Raw genomic sequence first — 20,450 nt, forward strand, 5'->3', positions numbered from 1 at the left:
TCAGGCTGGCCTCAAACTCACAAAAATCTGCCTGCCTCTCCCTTCTAAGTGCTGGCATTAAAGGTGTGAACCACTGTGCTTGGATTGTGATAAAGTTTAATAAGTACAGATTAATAATTTCCAGATGTCAGGAGTGGCAATGGTAGAAGGAGGTCAATTATCAGAGGATCACTTAAAAGTGAACCTAGTAGGATATCCAAGATAGTGCCTCCACCACGCACTGTGTCTGATTGACAGGACTGACCCTAGGGACTGGGCTGGGATCTACAGCTCACAAGAGCTAGAGTGCCCTGGGTGAGAGGGGGTCCACACTGTGTGGAGCACAGGTGGGTCTGGCCTTAGGCCATCTAACTGGTCCACGGAGGAGTCCCTGCTTCCTTGAGGGCAGGTGCCTAGTCCCCAAAGTCTAGACACATACCGGCCAGAAAGACACGTGTGGTATATACTCACTTGTAAATGGATATTAGCCCAACATAGATGTCCTCTGAGAGTCTCCACTTAGGAGGGGATTAGGACAGATGCTGGGGCTCGCTGCTAGACTCAAGGTGAGAGTATTATGGAAGAATGAGGGCATAGAAGGACCCAGAGGGGGCTGGAGAGATGGCTCAGTGGTTAAGAGTACTGCCTGCTCTTCCAAAGGACCTGGGTTCAATTCCCAGCACCCACATGGCAGCTCACAACTGTCTGTAACTTTAAGATATGACACCCTCACACCAATGCACATAAATTAAAATTTAAATAAAATTTAAAAAAAAAAAAGAGGGACCCAAAGGGTTCAGGAACCTCACAAGAAGAACATCAAGGCTGGTGGATCTGGGCCCAGGGGAGGAGGGCTGCACAAACTGCTGTACCAACCAAGTACAATGCATGCAGTGAACCTAGACCCCCTATTCAGATCTAGCCAGTGGACAGATCATTCTCCACGGTTGTGGGGAGAGCTGGGAACTGCCCCAATTTGATCACTTCCCCTTGGTGGGGGAGGCCCAGCGACACTCAGAGGAGGGGCAAGGTGGCTATCCAGATGAGACCTGATAGTCTGTGGTCATATGGTGAGGGAGGAGGTCCCCTTCTGTCAGAAGTCTAGGGGAGGGGAATAAGGCAAAGAGGGAGGGAGGGTGGGAATGGGAAAATACCAATGATAGGATAACAATAGGGATGTAATCTGAGTGATATATTATATATGTACATATATAGTCAACTAGTAGCATGTGCCTGTGATGCCAGCACTCTGGGAGGTTGTGAGTTCAGAGACAGTCTAAGTTACATAGTAAACAAAAGGTGGAATGGCAGGGGAGTGAAGCTATATATAGCTCAGTGTTAGAGCACTTGCTGCCTTGCACAAAGCCCTGGGTTTGATGCTCAGTACTTCATAAGTCATTGTGTTAAATACTACAATTTCATCACTCAGGCGGTAGAAAAAGAGGATCACAAGTCATCCTTGACTATTTAGGTTGAGGCCATCTGGAGCTACATGAGGCTTCTTTCCTATTTCCCTGTCCCCCCAAAACTAAGAACCCCTTTTTGGTTTCTGAAGCAGCAGGCAGGACTGTTTATTATGGCACACAGCCTCTCGGCTGGAGACTGAGGGCTCTGCAGGGTGGGAAGCCGACTGTGGCCCTTTATAGAAGAGGGATGAGGGGCTTGGGAATGCGGACACTGTTGCAGCATAAGGCCTGCAGCCGGCTCTCCTGCATGAATGTGTGTGCCAGGGTCAAGACAGACTACCATTCCTGGGATAGCTGCTAAGAGATGAGCAAGGTCACCTGAAACCTCCCAGGACCTGCTTAGTGCTGGGGCAGTGGTGGTGGTACAGGACCGATCCTACCCAGTATCAATACTGTAGTAAGTCCACATTTAGCAAGGAAAGATTGGTGTTTTTCCTGTCCCGTGATACTGGAAAGTTCATACTAAGCATGGTGTCACATGCCTGCCATGCCAGTACTTAGGAAGCTGAAACAGGGAGCTTCAAGTTTGAGGCAAGCCTGGGATACATATGGAGACCCAGTACGAAAAAAGCTGTGGAGGGAACAGGTTCAGGAAAGAAAGAAGGAAAGAGGAAAGAACGGAACGAAAGAACAAACAGAAAAGAAAGCTCCCATTACATTTTAGCAGAAAAAAAAATACAATTTTTAAATGACTAAGTAACATTTTTGTACAGCAAAAACCATGCTGTTAACATCTCTCTTCATGTTAAAAAGATAAACAGCAGGATTAACTGTTTACTTTGAGATCCCATGCCTGGTTGTTTTTGAGAAAAGGGAACACAGTGTCCTGTGTCTAGTTCCCAGCTGCGGGGAAGCAGCCCTCCTCCTGTCTTCTGGGGAGCTCCTGTCTCGTCCTGGGTCAAGCCTCTCCGCCTCTCCCTGCTCCCACGCCTTCTCTCTTTGTCTCTTGCTTTTTACTTTTATACTTCATCCTCCAGTTTCTTTTCCCTTTTTCCTGAGTAGATGCTTAGTGAGAGATTATGAAGTAGAGACTAAGAGCTGCAGATCCTTAGAGACTGCCGCCTCTGACAGTGACCTAGAATAGAGCAGCCGCCTGTCTTGATTCCCGGAATTCTTGGTGGACTGCTAAGAACTGCTCCGATCTCAGCGTAAACACCCACATGGCCACTTAATCTTCCTTCTTGGCACATGTGCGTGTGCTGACACACACGTCCGCAGTTTCCCCTGCTCCCTCCCTGTGGAGCAGTGAAATTGTACCGCTGAGTGAAAGAAAGGGAAGTTATATAGTCCTGAAGGAAGTGGGAGAGATTGAAATTCTCCAAGGAATTACCATACCCTTTAAGTCTCCCTCTACAAATCTAGTTTGCTTTCCTTGTCATTCATTATACACTTTTTGTTTTTATTATATATACTTTTTGAAACATTCTATAATGAAGCTGATAAAGGCAGCAAATTAAAAATGTTCCAGGGTCTGGATATAGCTCTGACTGAATGCTTGATGTGTATATATGGGGCCCCGAGTTCAATCGCCAGTGCATGGAAGGCAAATGTTAACTATATCATGGGACTTTGTGTTTCCAGCGTGTTAGACCTGTATTAATTTGTGTGGAAAGAGCAACATGTTTCACAAAGACGTCATCTGCTTTCTTTTTTTGTTGTTTTCTTTGTTTTTGAGACAGGGTCTCACTATGTATAACTTGCTGTATATAGCCAAGGTGGCCTCAGATCATCTCTCTGTCTTGGTACTGGGCTTACAGGCCTGTTCCATGTATGCACTACTGTGACCATGTCTCCTGGTTGCTGTGGTTCTCCCCAGGTGGAACTAAGTGACTGGCTAGGACAGGGCAAATCCCTGCACTTCGACTTCTTTATTGCTTTACCCTTAGTGAAAGCTTACATCACAAACAAAACTACAGTAACTAAGGGAAGAGCTCATTGCCAAGACCCATCGTCACAGGTTGCTTTCCCATTGGAGGAACTCATGTTGTAGCAGACACAGAAGCTTTATGCTGCTTTCGTATGTCTGCTTCTTAGCTTTCATATCAACAGTACACCTCTACAAAGACAAATACATGAATATCACTAGCAATTCAGATTGTCCAATTGGGTGACCGATACTAGGATTTTGAGTTTGGAAAAAGTATAGGAACTCCACTGGGTGTTAAGCAAATTGAAGTCACCTGGATTGCATGGGAGTGAGGAGTGACAGGAGCCAGTGGAGTCTTGTTCATCAAACACAGAGCTCAAAAGGAAATCTCTTCACTAGGCCTTTTGTGCTTCTCTGTACCACATGAAACAGCCAGAGAAATGGGAACCTATTGGGCCAAGGGTGTTTATTTTACATCTCAATACTTTAACACTGGAGTTTGCTCATTAGCATGTTATTCCAAGCACAGAATGGGGAGCTGTCTCATGGAATGGATCCAGTTCTGGGCTCTTATTCTAACCACTGATATCTTACTGTCTCCCTGGGAGACAGTTTCTTTCGGTGATCTACATTAACCACTCCTAAAGATCGTGGCTCTCCTACCTGAGTCACAAGTGAATCAGTGTGCATGTTTACCTCACCCACTGGCAGGGCAGCTAAAGGATGAATCTCAGTCGACTTCCTGAAATGGATGGGTTTTTTATGAACACAACATCACATTAATTCATAGCTAACTCTAAAATGTCAAATCTCCTGACACATACCTTTCATGCCTTGGCGCTACTGTCCCCAGGGTCTTGGAACCTTCTGGAGATGGTACTGTGCTCACTTGTCTTCCAGGACATAGCCACACAACATACAGCATCTCTTCTGCAACTCAGGAGTCGTATCTGAGCTATAGCCTCCTGTGAAAATATATGTATGTGTAGGCGCCCTTGAACTAAAGTCAGCGAAGAGAATCCACACCCACAGAGTATCCTGCTCAGATCAGCCAGGCACATCTGGCCTTGTGTTCCTTCTGCCCTGTTGGCAATCCTCCTCCTCCTTCAGCATCCAGACTGGCAACCGCAAACCTGCTGGGCTCCTGGAGGGCTGCTGCTTGTCAGCCTACATTAGGCTCACACAGACATTAGTCGTAATGTTGCTAGAGAGCCTCTGCGGCAACGTGATAGATGGTGTTGCCAAGAGAGTGCAGGACACGTCTTTCTCCGTACGCTGCCACCAGAAGATGTGGCCCACACTTAGGCCGTGACTTTCTGATTCAAATAACCAAAGCTCCCTCACAGGCGTGCGCAGCAGTTTGACCTCCAGTTAATTCCACTTGTTAACAAGTTGACAACCAAGATTGGCCATCACAAGTTCATCCCTTGTCTTTTTCAAACACACACAGTCACATTTCCTTCTGTCATGTTTAATGTCCAAATGAAACAATAACCAAGTCATAATCCCACCTCGCAGGATTTAACTTTCCCACGTACAACATCATATATTTTCAGAGAGGTGTCAGTGTCACTTGAGGAATGCTTAGTCTTTCAATGTCTCATAACTTAAATTTGATAATATAGATTTAAAACACTTAACCAATAGAATTATCTCAGTCACTGTGTTACGTTACATTCTGGCCTCTTCTGGCACCCACGTATACATGTTACATACAGACCCATTCATGCAGATATACTTAAAATTAAAACACTTTAAAAACATTTTATATTAATTTTATACTAATTTACATCCCTAGCACAGCTTCCCTTGCCTTCTCTCCTCTCAGTCCCTCCCTCTCACCTCACCTCCCTGCCATCCTCCCTTCCTCCCTTTCTCTTCAGAAAAGGCTCATAAAAAGGAAGGCCTCCCATGGACATCCACCCACCTTGGCATATAAAGTTGTAGTAGGACTAGGCACATCTTCTCTTATTGTGGCTAGGAAAAGGCAGCCCAGGTAGGGGAAAGGGAGCCCAAGGTGGGTGAAAGAGTCAGAGTCAGCCCCTGCTCCTGCTGTTAGCAGTCCCACATGGAGACCCAGCTGCAGCACTGGTACACGTGTACAGAGGGCCTAGGTCCATCCCACACATGCTCTCTGGTTGATATTCAGTCTCTGTGGACCCAGGTTAGTTGGCTCTGTAGGTTTTCTTGTGGTGTTCTTGACCTCCCTGGCTTCTTCAATCCTTCTTCCCCCTCTTGCATAGAATTCCCCCAAGTTTTGTCTCATGTTTGCCTGGAGGCCTCTGCCTCTGTTTCCATCCATTGCTGGGTAAAGCCTCTCAGATGGCAGTTATGCTAGGAACCTGTCTGGAAGTATAGCTGAATAGCATTAATAGTCAGGGTGGACTCTCTCTCATGCATGGCTCTTAAGCTGGGCCAGTCATTGGTTGGCCATTCCCTCAATTTCTGCTCCATCATTACCCCTGCATATCCTGTTAGCAGGACAGATTGTGGGTCTAAACTTTTGTGGCTGGGTTGGTATCCCAGATCCTCCATTGGAAGATTTTTCTGGTTACAGCAGATAGCAATTTCAGGCTCCATATTCCCCATTCCTAGGAGTCTTTGCTAGAGTCACCCTTATAGATTCTTGGGAGTTTCCATTGTCCTAGGTTTCTAGCTTGTACCAGAGATGCATCCCACCCCCACCCATGTGGATTCCAGTTTTTTCTCTGTTCTCTCTCTCCTCCCTCTGTCCTCTCCTGACTTGATCTCTGTCCTCTCCCACACAGTTCCCTCCACCCATCCATCCCAGATGTCTATTCTATTTCCCTTTTTCAGTGAGATTCAAGTGTGCCCCCTTGGGCCCTCCGTTTTTAAAGAAGACTGAAATTAATGAGCCTTCCTTTTTCCAAAAGGAAAAGAAGAATAGAATAAATTTGCTTTAGGAAATAGAAGAAATACAAATATGAGTAGAAATTGCTGGCATAAGCAAACAGAGAAAGCGAACATCTTGGCTCATTAGTAGAATGTTAAAGTAGGGTTGATGAGCAGCAGATAAAAATGCTTGCCATGAGATCCTAGTGACTGAGTTCCAGCTGCAGAACCCACACAGTGGTAAGAGAGCCTACTCCACTAGTGGCGCCTTGATCTCCTTATAAGCTCTATGGCATTGTGTATACACACACAATAAAAATAAGTAAATCATTAACTTTAAAGAATTCTAAATTAATAAAGAAAAGACTAAAATAATAAAAAGTAGAGTTGCCGGTACCTACAGAGACTGCAGAGTAAGGGAGAAGACAAATGGAAAAATCACAACAAAAATGTATCAGGAAAAATTTTAAAAGCTCAAAATAGTTCATTTATCATGAAGTTGTTTTCTTTTGTAGGAACCAAAAGCACTGGCACCAAATGATTTCATTACCAGGTTCTCCAAAGCTTTCAAAGCACAAATCAAGCCTTATACACATTTCTCAAAGAAAACTGTGCAGTCTTTACCAACTTGCTCTATAAGCCAATACAGACGATCTCCATGCCAGATCTTGAATGAGAAAATAAATCTAGCATGACAATATGTAGGATGAGGGCAAAGGCCATCATCACTGAGGATATGGACATTATAATCAGACTACAAGCATGGTATCAGCAGTGGAAACACCCATCCTTGTTAAGTGTATATAATTGTTGCTTACTACGTTAACAAATCAAAGATGAAAAACAATCATTTAATTAATACAGAAAATGCATTTGATGATATCTAAGAGAGAGAGACCTGAAAAAAACAAAGGTTTTCACTTATTTTTAATTTTTTTATTTTCCCCCTTTTATTAAACATAGATTCTTTTCTCATGCAGTATAATCTGAATACAGTTTCCTCCCCCTGCTCCTCCCCACTTCCTTTCCCATCCAGATCTACTCCCTCTCTGGCTTACATTAGAAAAGGGCAGATTTCTAGGAGATAACAAAACATAGCAAATTAGAATATCATACAATAAAACAAGCCAACAGAAAACCAAAAGAACCTCAAGAGAAGGCACTCACTCATTTTTACATACAAGAGTACTATAAAATTACAAAATCAAAAGCTGTAATTGATATTCAGGGACCTGGTACAGACCTGCGCTGGCGCCATGCATGCTGTTCAGTGTCTGTGAGTTCATACGGACTTCGTTCAGCTGTTTTAGAGGACCTTGTTCTGTGTCCTCCATCTCCTCTGTCTCCCGCACACCTTGTGCCTCCCTTCCACAGGCTTCCCTGGGCTCTGATTGGAAGAATTTGATGGAGGTGTCTTGTTTAGAGTTGTATGCTCCAAGGAGTGTGTGTGTCTGTGTCTGTCTGTGTCTGTGTGTGTGTGTGTGTGTGTGTGTGTGTGTGTGTGTGTGTGTGTGTGTTTGTGTGTGTGTGTGTGTGTGTGTGTGTGTGTGTGTGTGTGTGTGTGTGTTTGCATGCGCATGCCTGCATATGTCTTGCTGTGTCGGGGTCTCTGCATTTGTTCCCATCTGCTGCAGGAGGAAGCCTTTCTTTCTTTTCTTTTTCTTTTTTTTTAAATACATTTATTTTATTATACATGTATTAAACAAACTACATACAGCAGGGAGAATCTTATGACAATCATGAGTTCTATAAATGTTACATTCATCGTGGTTTGGCCACTTGCATTTGTCTAGCTTGAAGCAAACGTTCCTCTTGTCTTGTTGGGTCTACATTTCTGAATGAAATTCAGTATCTATCCTATCTCAACTCTAATAATTTCTTTATCCTGATCTAAAACGATCTTATCCCCTAACCAACTAAACTTGATTGTAAAACTATACCATCTGGCCTTCAATGCCCCTCAGAGACTTGAGAAGGAATAAAACTTAAATTCCTGAATGAACCAGCAGTGTGGGTTAGCAGCTTCCAAATTGTATGAATTGACTTAGACGGTTTACTACCTGAACAGTCACCCAACACTATAACGTTGGAGCCTCATCTTCGGCTTTCTGGCCCAATATCTCTGCCAGACTTATTCACAGGGCAGGAACTATTGAGGACTTGCTTACCCTGTCTTAGCAGAGTGTGGCCATCAACTCTGCCTGCATCTAAGCTGCCCATTTTTAGGCAGAATTCTGTTTGTGGCAGGAACGAGGACATTTTGCCCAGTAGCTGTTTGCCACATTTGAAGCCATTTCCTTAAGGAGGCTCTTGCTCATCACCTTCTTTGACGTCAGCTGGGTATTGTGAGGAGTTAATTTAGGATTATAAAAACAACTTTAAATGCCATATTCTGTGTGTCTCTGAGGCTTTTGAAGACCTTATTCAACGATTTTACCTCATATATCGATAAAGTCATATCTATCTGTTAGACTTAGGATATATATTCTTGTGCAGAAATCTGACAATCATTTGATATGCTCATGTTTTGTATCAGTATACTAAATTCTGTAGCAATGACTTAAACATAACCTTCATTATGAGTAACAGTTAAGGCCTTGAGTTAAGTAGTAGATTCAATCATCTAGCTTTTGTTCTATCCTCCCTCTATGTTCCTATATCTCCCTTTCTTTTAGCTCCTAGCTCCTTACCTATGTATGCAAGATAAAGGAAAAGAGAGACGTCCCTAAGTTTCACCTTGTTTTTTTCTCTGTATAAGACCAAAAAGTAAGCATTTGTAGACCAAGAGAGCAAACAGAAACCTCCCCGACCCCCTTAGAAGGAATGGACATCGTTCTCTTAAGGTTTCTTCAGGCTGAATTGGGACAAATAATACCTTAGAAAGGGCCCAAAAAGATTGGAGAAAATAGTTAAGCAAGCCAGGGATTGCATTTGTGGCCCAGTTTCTAAATGTTGAGAGATTCCAGGCTTAGTAGGAGATTAAAATGGTGGTCCAAATTGGATCAGAAGTTTTCTACAATGGTGTCTTGGATGCTGTCTGAATCTGATGGGTAAAGGAGGAAGCTTTTCTGCTGAGGGCTGAACAAGGCACCAATCTCTGAGCATGGTAGTTGAATAGGTGTGGTCCCCATAGACTCATGTGTGAATGCATGGCCATAGGGAGTGGTATTATTAGGTGTGGCCGTGTTGGAGGAAGTGTGTTGCTGTGGAGACAAGCATTAAAGTCATATATGTTTGAGCTACTCCCTGTGTGACACAGTCTCCTGCTGCGTGTGGATCAAGACGTAGAACGCTCAGCTCCTTCTCTAACACTAAGTCTGCCTGGACACTGCCATACTTCCCACCACGATGATAGTGGACTAAACCTCTAAAAAACTGTAAAATTAAATGTTTTCCTTTATAAGGGTCTTCGTGAGCCCGGCATGGTGGCACACACCTGTAATCCCAGCACTCGGGAGGCAGAGGCAGGCAGATCGCTGTGAGTTCAAGGCCAGCCTAGTTTACAAAGCAAGTCCAGGACAGCCAAGACTACACACAGAAAAACTCTGTCACAAGCAAACAAACAAAGAGTTGTCGTGGTCATGGTGTCTCTTCACAGCAATGGAAACCCTAACTAAAACAATGAGTATCTCAGAATAAGTATATATCATTAGGAGTCCCTTTATTGCTTTTTGGATTTTTTATTTTATCTTAGGTCTCTGAGCTGTCTCAGCTCTGGTTCTTGGTCACCAAGCCCATGTCAGCTATGGCTCCATTCGGTGGAGTAGGCCTTACATCATGTCAGACACAGTTGGATACTCCTATTAGGTTCATGCTGCCATTGCCCTAATGTGGTTTTCCACAGAACAGACTGAAAAGTCAAAGGTTTTGTGGTTGAGCTGGTGTTTTCTTGTCTTTTTTGAAGCCTGCAGTGTACCTTACTGTGGCATAGACAGTAGAACATGGGTGAAGGTTCTGTGTAGGCACCAGCTCAGTCTTTCCATGAACAATGAGTAGTTTGCCTACAGCAATGGGGCCTTGCTATCAGTTTGTGGATAACAACAGCCTGGGTTGAAAAACAAACATTTTTTTAAAGTAGGAATCTCACGATAGATGTATTTCTAGCTTTTTCAGCACCTCCACACTGATTTCCACAGTGACTACCAGTTTGCACTCCTACAGGCAGGGAATGTTCCCTTTTCCCTACATCCATGCTAGCATCTGTCTCCTTAATTTCTTTCTTTCTTATTTTTTTGTTTAAATCCTGACAGTTCTGCCATGGGTGGGGGTGTAAAATCACAAAGTGGTTTTAAAGTGCATTTCCCTGGTGTTTTATTTTAAAACATTTTCGAAATATGCTTCTATACATATTTTTCTGTGATAAAATTCTGTAGCCAAAAAGCAGCTTAGGAATAAAAGGGTTAATAAAGGAATAGAGATCTTCCTAGTGTGGGAGCCATGGCAACATGTAGGTAAGTATGGTGGCAAAATCTGTATGCTGTCTGATCATATATTCATCTACACACAGAAAGCAGTTAGGCAGAAAGTCAAATTCAGGCCCTGGTGACACCTCCTCTAACTAGGCTCCATCTCCTCAAGTTTCCAAAGCCTAACAGACAGTGGCCCCACTGGGACCAAATGCTTAAATAAATGAGACATTTCTCATTCAATCTGTAGTTGTCTACTGGAGCCTAATGATGAAATCCTATTGGTGAAGACATCACAGCACAGAAAACTCAAGCTGAAGGTGAGCCAGGAGCTTCCTCCCTGCTCGGTAGCTTTCCCAGCTTTATTTGGCATGATGGAGAAGACGTCCATCATCTTTCCCACTGCTAGACCTCTGATACTACAGAACCAACCTGCTGGGGAAATGTGCCGGTGCTGGTGTAGTAGGGCCACTGGCACAATGGCAGCACGGCCATTTGGGGATAATGAAGCTCTTGTCTTTGGATTTGAGGTCCATTCTAAGAGAGGACATTCACACCTAATATGTGAAATCTAATATAAAAAAAAAAAACAAACAACAACAACAAGAACCCCTCAGATTAAGGGAGATCATACTTGGGAGGTGGGGGTTACTGCTTTACCACATGCACATGTTGTGCTGTCTTCTAAATACTTGTTTTATACCCATAGAGTAATGGTTTCAGTGTTAGTCAGAGAAGCTTCTTTTTGCAATAGGCATTGGTTAGTGCAGAAACTCATACCTGATCAAAGTACTGAGAATAAGTCAATGCTGGTTGTTCGTTCTTAAACAGGCTGTCCATATTAACTGACTCTCCACCCCCAGAGCAAGGGAGGAGGACTGTGAAGGCCAGGCCACAGGGAAGAATGCTATTGTGCTAGTCAGTTTTAGGTCAGCTTGACACAGGTGTTAGGGAAGACGGACTCTCAACACAGTTTGCCTGTAGACAAGTTTATAGGGCGTTTTCTTAATCGATGATTGATGCGAGAGGGCCCAGCCTATTGGGCGTGTTGCCACCCCTGGGCAAGTGGTCTTGGAGCATATAAAAAAGAAGGGTGAGCAAGCCAGTGACCAGTGTTCTCCCACAGCCTCTGCAGCAGCTCCTCCGCCCGGTTACTGCCTTGACTGTCCTCATTGACTACAAGCTGTACGACCAAACAAACCCTTTCATTCAAAAGTTGCTTTTTGGCACTGTTCTTATCCCAGCAATAGCATCAAACCCTAAGACAACTGTAAAGTGCTGACTTCTGGACATGGCATAACCACTGTTCTCTGCAACTCCTACCAGCTGTGGGTTACGTGAGCAAAATGGAGCCTAGCAACAGTCCAGCAGGGATAAAGGAGGGGTTCATGAGGACCCTGGCCGAGAAGCCCTGGGCAGCTAATGGCTGCTAGGGGAAGAGGAGTAACTCTTCTTAGGTGGTGTAGCCAAGGCAAGTTACCCATACTCCAGCAAATAAGCCCCAACCTACGCTCAGGAAACAGCTTTGCTTAAACTCAGTAAGTTATTTAAACAAAAAATAAACATACATATGACACATGCTATAACCTAGTACTTGGGATAGAGGTTGGAGATGAAGAATTCTAGGTTATCCTCAGCCATACAACAAGTTCAAGGCCAGCCTAGGCTACATGTGATCCTGTTGTCCACAGCTCTCATCTTTTGGGGTTTTTTTATGACAAGGTTTCTCTGTGTAGCCTTGCCTACCCTGGACTCACTTTGTAGACCAGGCTGGCCTTGAACTCACAGAGATTGACCTGCCTCTGCAGCCCAAGGGCTGAGAGTAAAGGTGTGCACCACTATTGTACAACCACAGCTCCCATCTTAAAGAGAATAACAGATAGTTTGTTCTACTAGAACCATTATGAGTTACCATGGCCAGGAACACAGATGTAAGTTACACCAAATTCAGCGTCCCCATGCTGGAGCAGGTTCACGGAGTTTTTATAGTTTTATGGAACAGAAAAAGCCATAAATCAAGGCAAGTTTAAAATACATTGGTTGCAGGGGAGGGGAGGGAATGGGAACATGGCGCTGGAGAGATGTCTCAGTGGTTAAGAGCACTACCTGCTCTTCTAGAAGCCCTGAGTTCAATTCCCAGCAACTATATGGTGGCTCACAGCAATCTGTAATATGATCTGATGCCCTCTTCTGCAGATAAAGCACTTGTATACAATAAATAAATAAGTAAATAAATAAACAAATAAATCTTTTAAAAAATACGTTGGTGGGTAGAACAGAGAGGTGGTTATAAAAAGATAGGTGGGAAGTCCCAAGATGCTATCTGATGGCATTCGTAGCTCTTGGGATGTGAAAACCAGTGCTCTTCAAAGTTAATAGCTTCTAACATATTTTGATAAATGTGTTATTCAGATGCAGAGGGTGACGAGGAGCGGCATCCTAGAAGGCTACCTAGGCCAAGATGGCCAGCTTCTGTACATGTGAAACCCCATTCCCTCCATGGCGCTGAGGTGCCAGTCAGAACCTGCAGGGCACAGGCTCCCTCCGGGAGGATTTTGATCACAGTCAGACACAGCTTGTTTTGTTTTCTTACAAAGCAAAACACACAGAATTTTAAATGAAGAAACAAAGCTGACACAGTGAGATGATTCCATAATCACAGACAAGGAAGGCTAGAGAGGGTGACAGGTTGTAGAAATTCAATACACACTTTAACTATTTTTTTGTTTATCAGCAATATCTAGCAAATAAAATTATCATTTAATACAGCAAGTAAATCCATAGACAATCCAGCAGTTGACCTAAGGTAACATGTGCAAGATGTTTTAGAAAAAAAAAATCATTTTTAAGCTTTGGTATCAAATATGCCCACCAAAGAAAGATCTGCATGCTGTACCATTTGCTGAACCCAGCCATGTGCTGTGTGGGTCACTTTAATACTTGTCACAGCTCTCTGCATTAGCTTCTGTTATTTCCATGTTAAATTGCGTAAAATGAAGCTGTTATAGGTAACTGATTTTTTTTTTTTTTTTTTTTTGCAAAGTCCTAAATCTCTGACAGGATGCTGCTCTGCTGGGAAGCCGTTTAGGTTCCATTCAGAATTGTTAGTGGCTCAAGAAAAGCAAGTGGATAGTAGAATTTTTCTTCAGAGATCTGCACCAGCATATTCCCTCCCTACCCACTTTTTTTTTTTTTTTTTTTTTTTTTTTTTTTTTTGAGATAGTGTTTTACCAGGCAGGACTCACTGACAAGCAGATGGAATTTACTGTGCTCCTGTAAGCTGACTAGCTTTGTGGAAACCCACTTCAGACATGAGCCAGCATGTCCCTACCTGACAGCTGTGTGAGTAGAACAGTGGGGGAGCTGATCACCAGGCAGCGGGAACCAAGGGGAAAGAGCAGTCATCAGGGCAGTGACCCACAGCAGGAGGAGGCTGGAGGCAGGGGCTGTGGAGCAGGCTGCTTCCTGGCTTGCTCCCCATAGACCACCTACCTTGGGGCAAAATAACAACAGTAGTCTCCAGCTCCCTTGGCGCTATTTGAGATACAATCCACAGTCAAGCAAACCAGGAAATAGTCTATTAGTTTCCCACCCTCTCCAGTCCTAGTACAACCAAAAGAGAGAACTTTATAATATTTTGGTTGTTGTTGTTTTGTTTGATTGGTTGGTTTTGGGGATTTGTTTGTTTTTGTTGTTGTTTGGTTTTGGTTTTCTCTAAACAGGGTTTTTTTAGTGTCACCCTGGCTGTAGTTGAACTCACTTTGTAGACCGGGCTGGCCTGGAACTCCCAGGAATCCGCCAGCCTCTGCTCCCTGCTCCTGAGTGCTGGGATTTAAGACACGCATCACCACCACCCACTTCCATAGAGATTTTTTCTACTAACTTTTTAAACAGTAACTTTAGTAGGGCTTAGTGCCATCACTAGCAGAGGGTTGCTTTGACTCTCTGTTCTGAAGAAATACAGCCTGGTCATGGGCCTGGCCCGCCCCCTTCCCTGTGGCTCTGCTTACCTCTTTAAAGGAAACAGAGGGAACCTGGGTGAGGGGTAGCTGGGGAATGAGCAGGCATGTAAACTGGCTTGTGGCAGAAAGAGAACGTCAGCTCAATATAGAAGTGTATGTGTCCATTCTTGCTCTCACAGAGGATGCTAAAAAACAACAGAGAGAAGGAGAGAAAGTGTGATTGGATTGTAAATGAAAAACTAGGTCTAATCCAGATCTCTGTGTCTATCTCACGGGGCCAACGTGTCTGAGAGCACCTTGGGCAGGTGGGGCTTATAGGTTGACTTTGACTCTCAGAGAATCTGCAAGAAGAGCTCCTGAATTCAGACAATATTTAAGAAGGAAAGGTAGCCTCGTGCACAGGTATACAATATTAAAACTTAAAATTATATATAATACTTAAAACATTATATATATTTATGCATATATCTAGACACACAGAGAGAGACACATACTATGTGGGGCGAGTGAGGTGGCTCAGTGGGTTAAAAAGCCTTGCTGTATAAGCTTAATGGCCTGAGTTTAATTCCCGGACCGCACATAAAGGTGAAAGGAGAGAAACAACTGCACCAAGTTTCCCTCTGCCCTCACATGCACTGTAGTACATGTGTGCAGGGTCTTGTGACAGGATGATTGGCACTGGCCTGAGTATAGTCACTGACGGACACGCACTGTCTCAGAGAGGGCTCCAGGGAGCTGTTGTAGTGCTGGACAGTGGAGTGCAGCAGCTTAAGGAAGCCTTGGTAACTGCAGAGGTTTGATGTAGAATTTGTGAAAACAACATAGAATACTAATTTAAATAAAATAGAAAGGCTGAAGATATAGCTTAGTGGCAAGAGATAGCAGGTACAGCACCCTAGGTTCAATTCCTATTAGTACAAAAAAATAAATTTATTAGAAAATGCAGTTTCATTATATGGAATACTGTCATTTTCCTAGCAAGTTCTCACATTAATTTTTAAAATAGATCATAGTATTTTTCTACTTATAGTTTCCTGTTTGATCTATGAATTCAAAAGTATGTTATGGTTTCCAAAAGCAGTTGAGCGTTCGTTGTAGCTGATACCTGTTAATCCCAAGTCTTGGGAGGGAGACAGAGGAGGATCTTGAATTCAATCCAACATGTGCTCTATGGGGACAGATGTGTATATGTGTGTCTGTGTGCATGTGCGTGTGCGTGTGCGTGTGTATATGTATATATATATTACTATAATATATAATAAATATAAATAATAAGCATACTATTCAAAGCTAACCATGGTGGTGTACACCTGTAATTACAGTACTTTGGTGGCGGCAGGAGGATCAGGATTTCATTGATTACACTATGAATTTCAGACCAAAATGGGCAAAGTAAGCCCCTTACTTAGAGGGGCTGGCAAGATAGCTCAGTAGGTAACACAAGCCTAGTGACCTGTGTTCAACCCTGGAACAGCAACTCGAGAGATGACATCACAGAGTTGTCCTCTGACCTACACACTTAGACCATAGCAGGATTGCTGCTTCTCTCTCTCTCTCTCTCTCTCTCTCTCTCTCTCTCTCTCTCTCTCTCTCTCTCACACACACACACACACACACACACACACACAGAGAGAGAGAGAGAGAGAGAGAGAGAGAGAGAGAGAGAGAGAGAGAGAGAGAGAGATTTGAATCTAACTTCATTTGCCCTTATGCATCATTATGAAGGTGACTGCAGTGGAGTTTCAGGGTCTTCTTGATTCTTCTTCCTTAGAAAATAAATCTGCTTCTCTTTACAGGTCCTGCCTGCTAGTGCAGGATGCCTGCGGGATGTTCAGCGAGGTGTACTTGGACAGCACCCTCTGGAAAAACAGAGAGCTAGAAGGGAGGTCCTGCCGCATGTCAGGAATGAGTGTTCTACAGAAGGCTACGAGAGAAAGGTGAGAACACACTAGACAGTCACCCACTTTGAATAGTGACAAATAAAAAATAAGCTTTTATGCTTTTATCTCAAATGTTTATTTTTAAGACCATAATCCAGGACTTCCCCATGCTTAGACTATAAAGTACGACTGGCAGTTGACTGACCATACAGTGTCCCCACAGAAACATAATAGGCAATGAAAATATACCTTTCTGATGAATATTTTATTGAAATTAAAGGAAAATGGATAAAATTAGTATGTCTTTTGGCTACATGTATGCTAAATGAAATGTCTTCTAGTAAAAAATTAATTGTTTTTAACATTTATATTTGTTCCACAAATATACTATTAGTTAAGTGTTTAGTTTTTAGGCCCCCTCATTTCAGGGACTCATTTCTAGAAATTAATACATTTTGATAATATTATGTTTACCTCTCTGGATACTGCTTGAAGCTAGGATAGCTTAAGAATAGCAAAGCTTGCAGAAATAACTGTTGGTTTTCCCTGTTGTGTAAGCAGAGGCCTACCACAGAGGGAAGCCTTCTGTCAGCCCAGCTCTTCCCCCCGGGCCTACCTCACCAGATGCCCAGAGATTTCAGCATCTTGGAACTAGCTGTGAAAACCATTTAAGTCATAATAAAGTGATATAGAAAAAAACAAAACAAAGATTTTTAAATGTTGTATGTATGTTTTACTTCTTGTCCTTGTAACTGAAGATTGGTTTTCTAGACTATGACTGTCAAAGAAAAAATTTGCATGTACATAAAGTCTAACTTAATGAAAAGATATTTTATAAGATTTGAACAAAACTTTTTTTTTCTCTTTGAGACAGAGTCTTACTATGTAGCCCTGGCTGACTTAGAACTCTAAAACTCACAAAGATCTACCTGCCTCTACATTGTCCATATTGAAATAAGCAAAACTGTGTAAGTTGTCAAGTATTAATGCTTTTTCTGAGTGTGATGGTGTAGCCCTGTAATGCCAGCAATTATGAGGTAGAGACAGGGAGATGAGAAGTTCAAGGCCATCATCAGTTACATAGTTTGAGGCCAGCCTGGGCTACATAAGATCCTATATCTAAAAGATATCAAAAATTCTTAGTGCTAGCATATGCAGACTTGTCCTGTGCTGCGTGTCGTGGCACCTCACCTGAACGGTTTGGATAGTGGGAGATGTAGTGGTGCATAGGCCTGGCCAAACAGTGGTTCTTGCTTCACCAGTAATCATTTTTATCTGTAAATTAGAAGAAATAAGCAACACAGCTTTTATTTAAGTGTTTTTCATTTATTATCTGACAAGCTTGTAAATGTTTACACTGTGTCTGGACCGTATCCTCCCCACACCTCCACCCCTGCCCTCAGACGCTCTCAACACTTCACCTTCCTGTCCTGTGGGCTCCTGTCCCACCTCTTGTTAAATAACCACTGACTCCAGTTAGTGCTGCCTCTGCAGTGCCGACTGATCTTGCTCAAGTCTGTGCAGAGGCCTGCAGCTGCCGTAAGTGCAGAAGTTTCCAGAATTCAGCATTTCACAGCACTCCCCCCTGTTCCCCAACTCTTGCACTCTGTCTGCCCCCTCCTCCCTGCGTGTTGGTGGCCTGATATCAAAGTCATTAGAAATGAGCACTAAGCAGTTACTTACTCCTGGCACTTTGACCTGTTACTCGTGTCTACCTTAAGTTCTGCCCGTGTAGCAGTTATTTATGGGAAGGACGTAAATGTTGCTAGGCACCTTGACAGCACATCTGCTTAGCAAAATGAAAGCAGTGCAATCCCTGGCAAGTCTGCAGCGCCTGCCACGAATTTCGTCTGTGGAGTATGCCACAAATCCTACCAGAATGTGGCTGTTGTCTTAGTTGGGGTTACTACCACTGTGATGAAACACCAGATCCAAAACAGCGGGTGGGAGCAAAGGGTTTCTACTCCCAGTTCTGTGTAACTGTCTATCGTCAGTAGCCGTGATAGGCAGAGCTCCTGCAGAGGCCGTAGAGGGGGTCGGCTTACTGGCTGCTCAGACTGCTCCCTTACAGAACTCAGGAACAACCCAGGGATAGCCTGGAACTCCAGTCACAGATGGTTGGGAATTGCCAGGTGGGTGCTGAGGATCAAACCCCAGTCCTCTGCAAAAGTAACAAGTACTGGTAACTACTGAACTAACTCTCCAACTTTGGAAGCATTTTCTTAATTGAAGCTCCATCTTGGGACATGACTTTAGTCTGTATCAAACTGACATAAAACTATCCAGTATACTTGGTTACCTTTGTAAGACTTGTGCCACTATTTCACCAATGGACATATCTAGAAAGAAACATTTTTAATAGAAGTATGCTAGGATATAATTAAGTACCATAATAAATAATAGGGGCTCAGACACGTTGCTACTCCTTCATATTGATATTTATTTAATTATAGTAACACCTGAGTTTCTAGTATCAGCTGATAACCTGTTACAAGTCTGTAAATTCTGAATCATTTGTTAATAGCATCTTCTCTGCTTTGCATAATGACCAGCCAGTGTGGCCGTTCTAAGTTGTGAACACACACAAGCACTTCTCCTCACTAGTTCCCGTCAGCCCTTCTGTAACAACCTTCAGGTGGCTGGCAGCTCTCCCTGGGAGTTTATGCACCTGGAAGGACTATATTCCATAAATAGATCTGCTGTAGGATAACTTGGAGCCGCTATAAGAACATCCTGTCTGTTGTATGTATATGTCTCGCTGACAAACGCCTTCTTTTGTGTATTCTGTACATAATGGAGTTGTGTGCTTTCGTGGTAGAAGTGAACGTCTGCTCAGGTGTTTGGAAAGCATATGTAGACATAAGACAACCCCCTCCTTACTAAAGCTGATCCTCACTTCAGTCCTTATTAGAATATTTCTTTTTTTCCCACTGTCTTTTTTTTTATTAATTTATTCAGATTACATCTCAATTGTTACCCCCTTGCTGGTCTCTTCCCATTCCTCCCTCCCTCCCTCTTTCACCCTATTCCCCTCCCCTAGGTCTGTGACCAAGGGAGACTTCTTCCCCCACTATATGGTCACAGCCTATCAAGTCTCACCTTGGTAACATTCCTATTCTTTCTCTGAGTGCTACCAGGCCTCCCCACCAAGGGGTAGTAGTCAAATATGGGGCACCAGAGTTCATGTCAGAGTCAGTCCCCACTCTCCACACGACTGTGGATAATGTCCTGTCCCTTGGCTAGATCTGTGTTGGGGTTCCATATTTACTGTATGTATTATCCTAGGTTGGTACAGTATTTTGAGCAGACCCCCGCCCCGGTCCAGATCTTCCCATCATGATGGTCTTATAGATTTCTAGGACCCTTTGGGTCCTTCTATTTCCCCATTCTCCCATACTTCTCTTGCCTAGAGTCCCAATAGGAGGTCCTCTCAATCTCCTGGTAAGTGAAGACTTTCGTGGGACATCCCTTTTGGGCTAGTGCCCACTTATAAGTGAGTATATACCATGTGAGTCTTTCTGAGACTGGGTTGACTCACTCAGTATGATCATTTCTAGTTGCATCCATTTGTCCACAAATTTCAGGGTTTCCTTGTTTTTAATAGCTGAGTAGTATTCCATAGTGTAAATGTACCACAGTTTCTTTATCTATTCTTCAACTGAGAGGCATTTAGGTTGTTTCCAGGTTCTGGCTATTATGAATAAGGCTGCTATGCACATGGTTGAGCATTTGTCCTTGTTGTGTGCTGGAGCATCTTCTGGGTATATTCCAAGGAGTGGAATAGCTGGGTCTTGAGGTAGCCCTATTCCCAGTATTCTGAGAAAGCACCAGATTGATTTCCAAAGTGGTTGTACAAGTTTGCACTCCCACCAGCAATGAAGGAGTGTTAAACACTTTCCAACTCAGAAGACTCTGAAGATTGTGTGGGTAGGGTCAAATATTTACATTAGACTCTCCCCAGCAAGGCTGCACCTTCACACTTGATCTGCTAGCCTGCCCATGGTGGACCAGAGAGTTGCTCAGGCTAGAGGCTGGGA

The 20,450-nt window shown here is 43.4% G+C and overlaps 1 protein-coding gene across 5 annotated transcripts in view; it reads left to right on the plus strand.

Moving 5' to 3' along the window:
- The window catches only part of SPIDR (scaffold protein involved in DNA repair), a 252,547-nt gene that overhangs the window by 188,668 nt on the left and 43,429 nt on the right, over positions 1 to 20,450 (plus strand). For all 5 annotated transcript variants that reach the window (XM_084802285.1, XM_084802287.1, XM_084802288.1 and 2 more), the window contains one exon: positions 16,330 to 16,470. In XM_084802285.1, the coding sequence (XP_084658411.1) occupies positions 16,330 to 16,470 (141 nt within the window). The remainder of the gene's footprint in view (positions 1 to 16,329; positions 16,471 to 20,450) is intronic.

Source organism: Acomys minous (genome assembly GCF_964271855.1).
Source record: "Acomys minous genome assembly, chromosome: 11".
NCBI lineage: Eukaryota > Metazoa > Chordata > Mammalia > Rodentia > Muridae > Acomys > Acomys minous.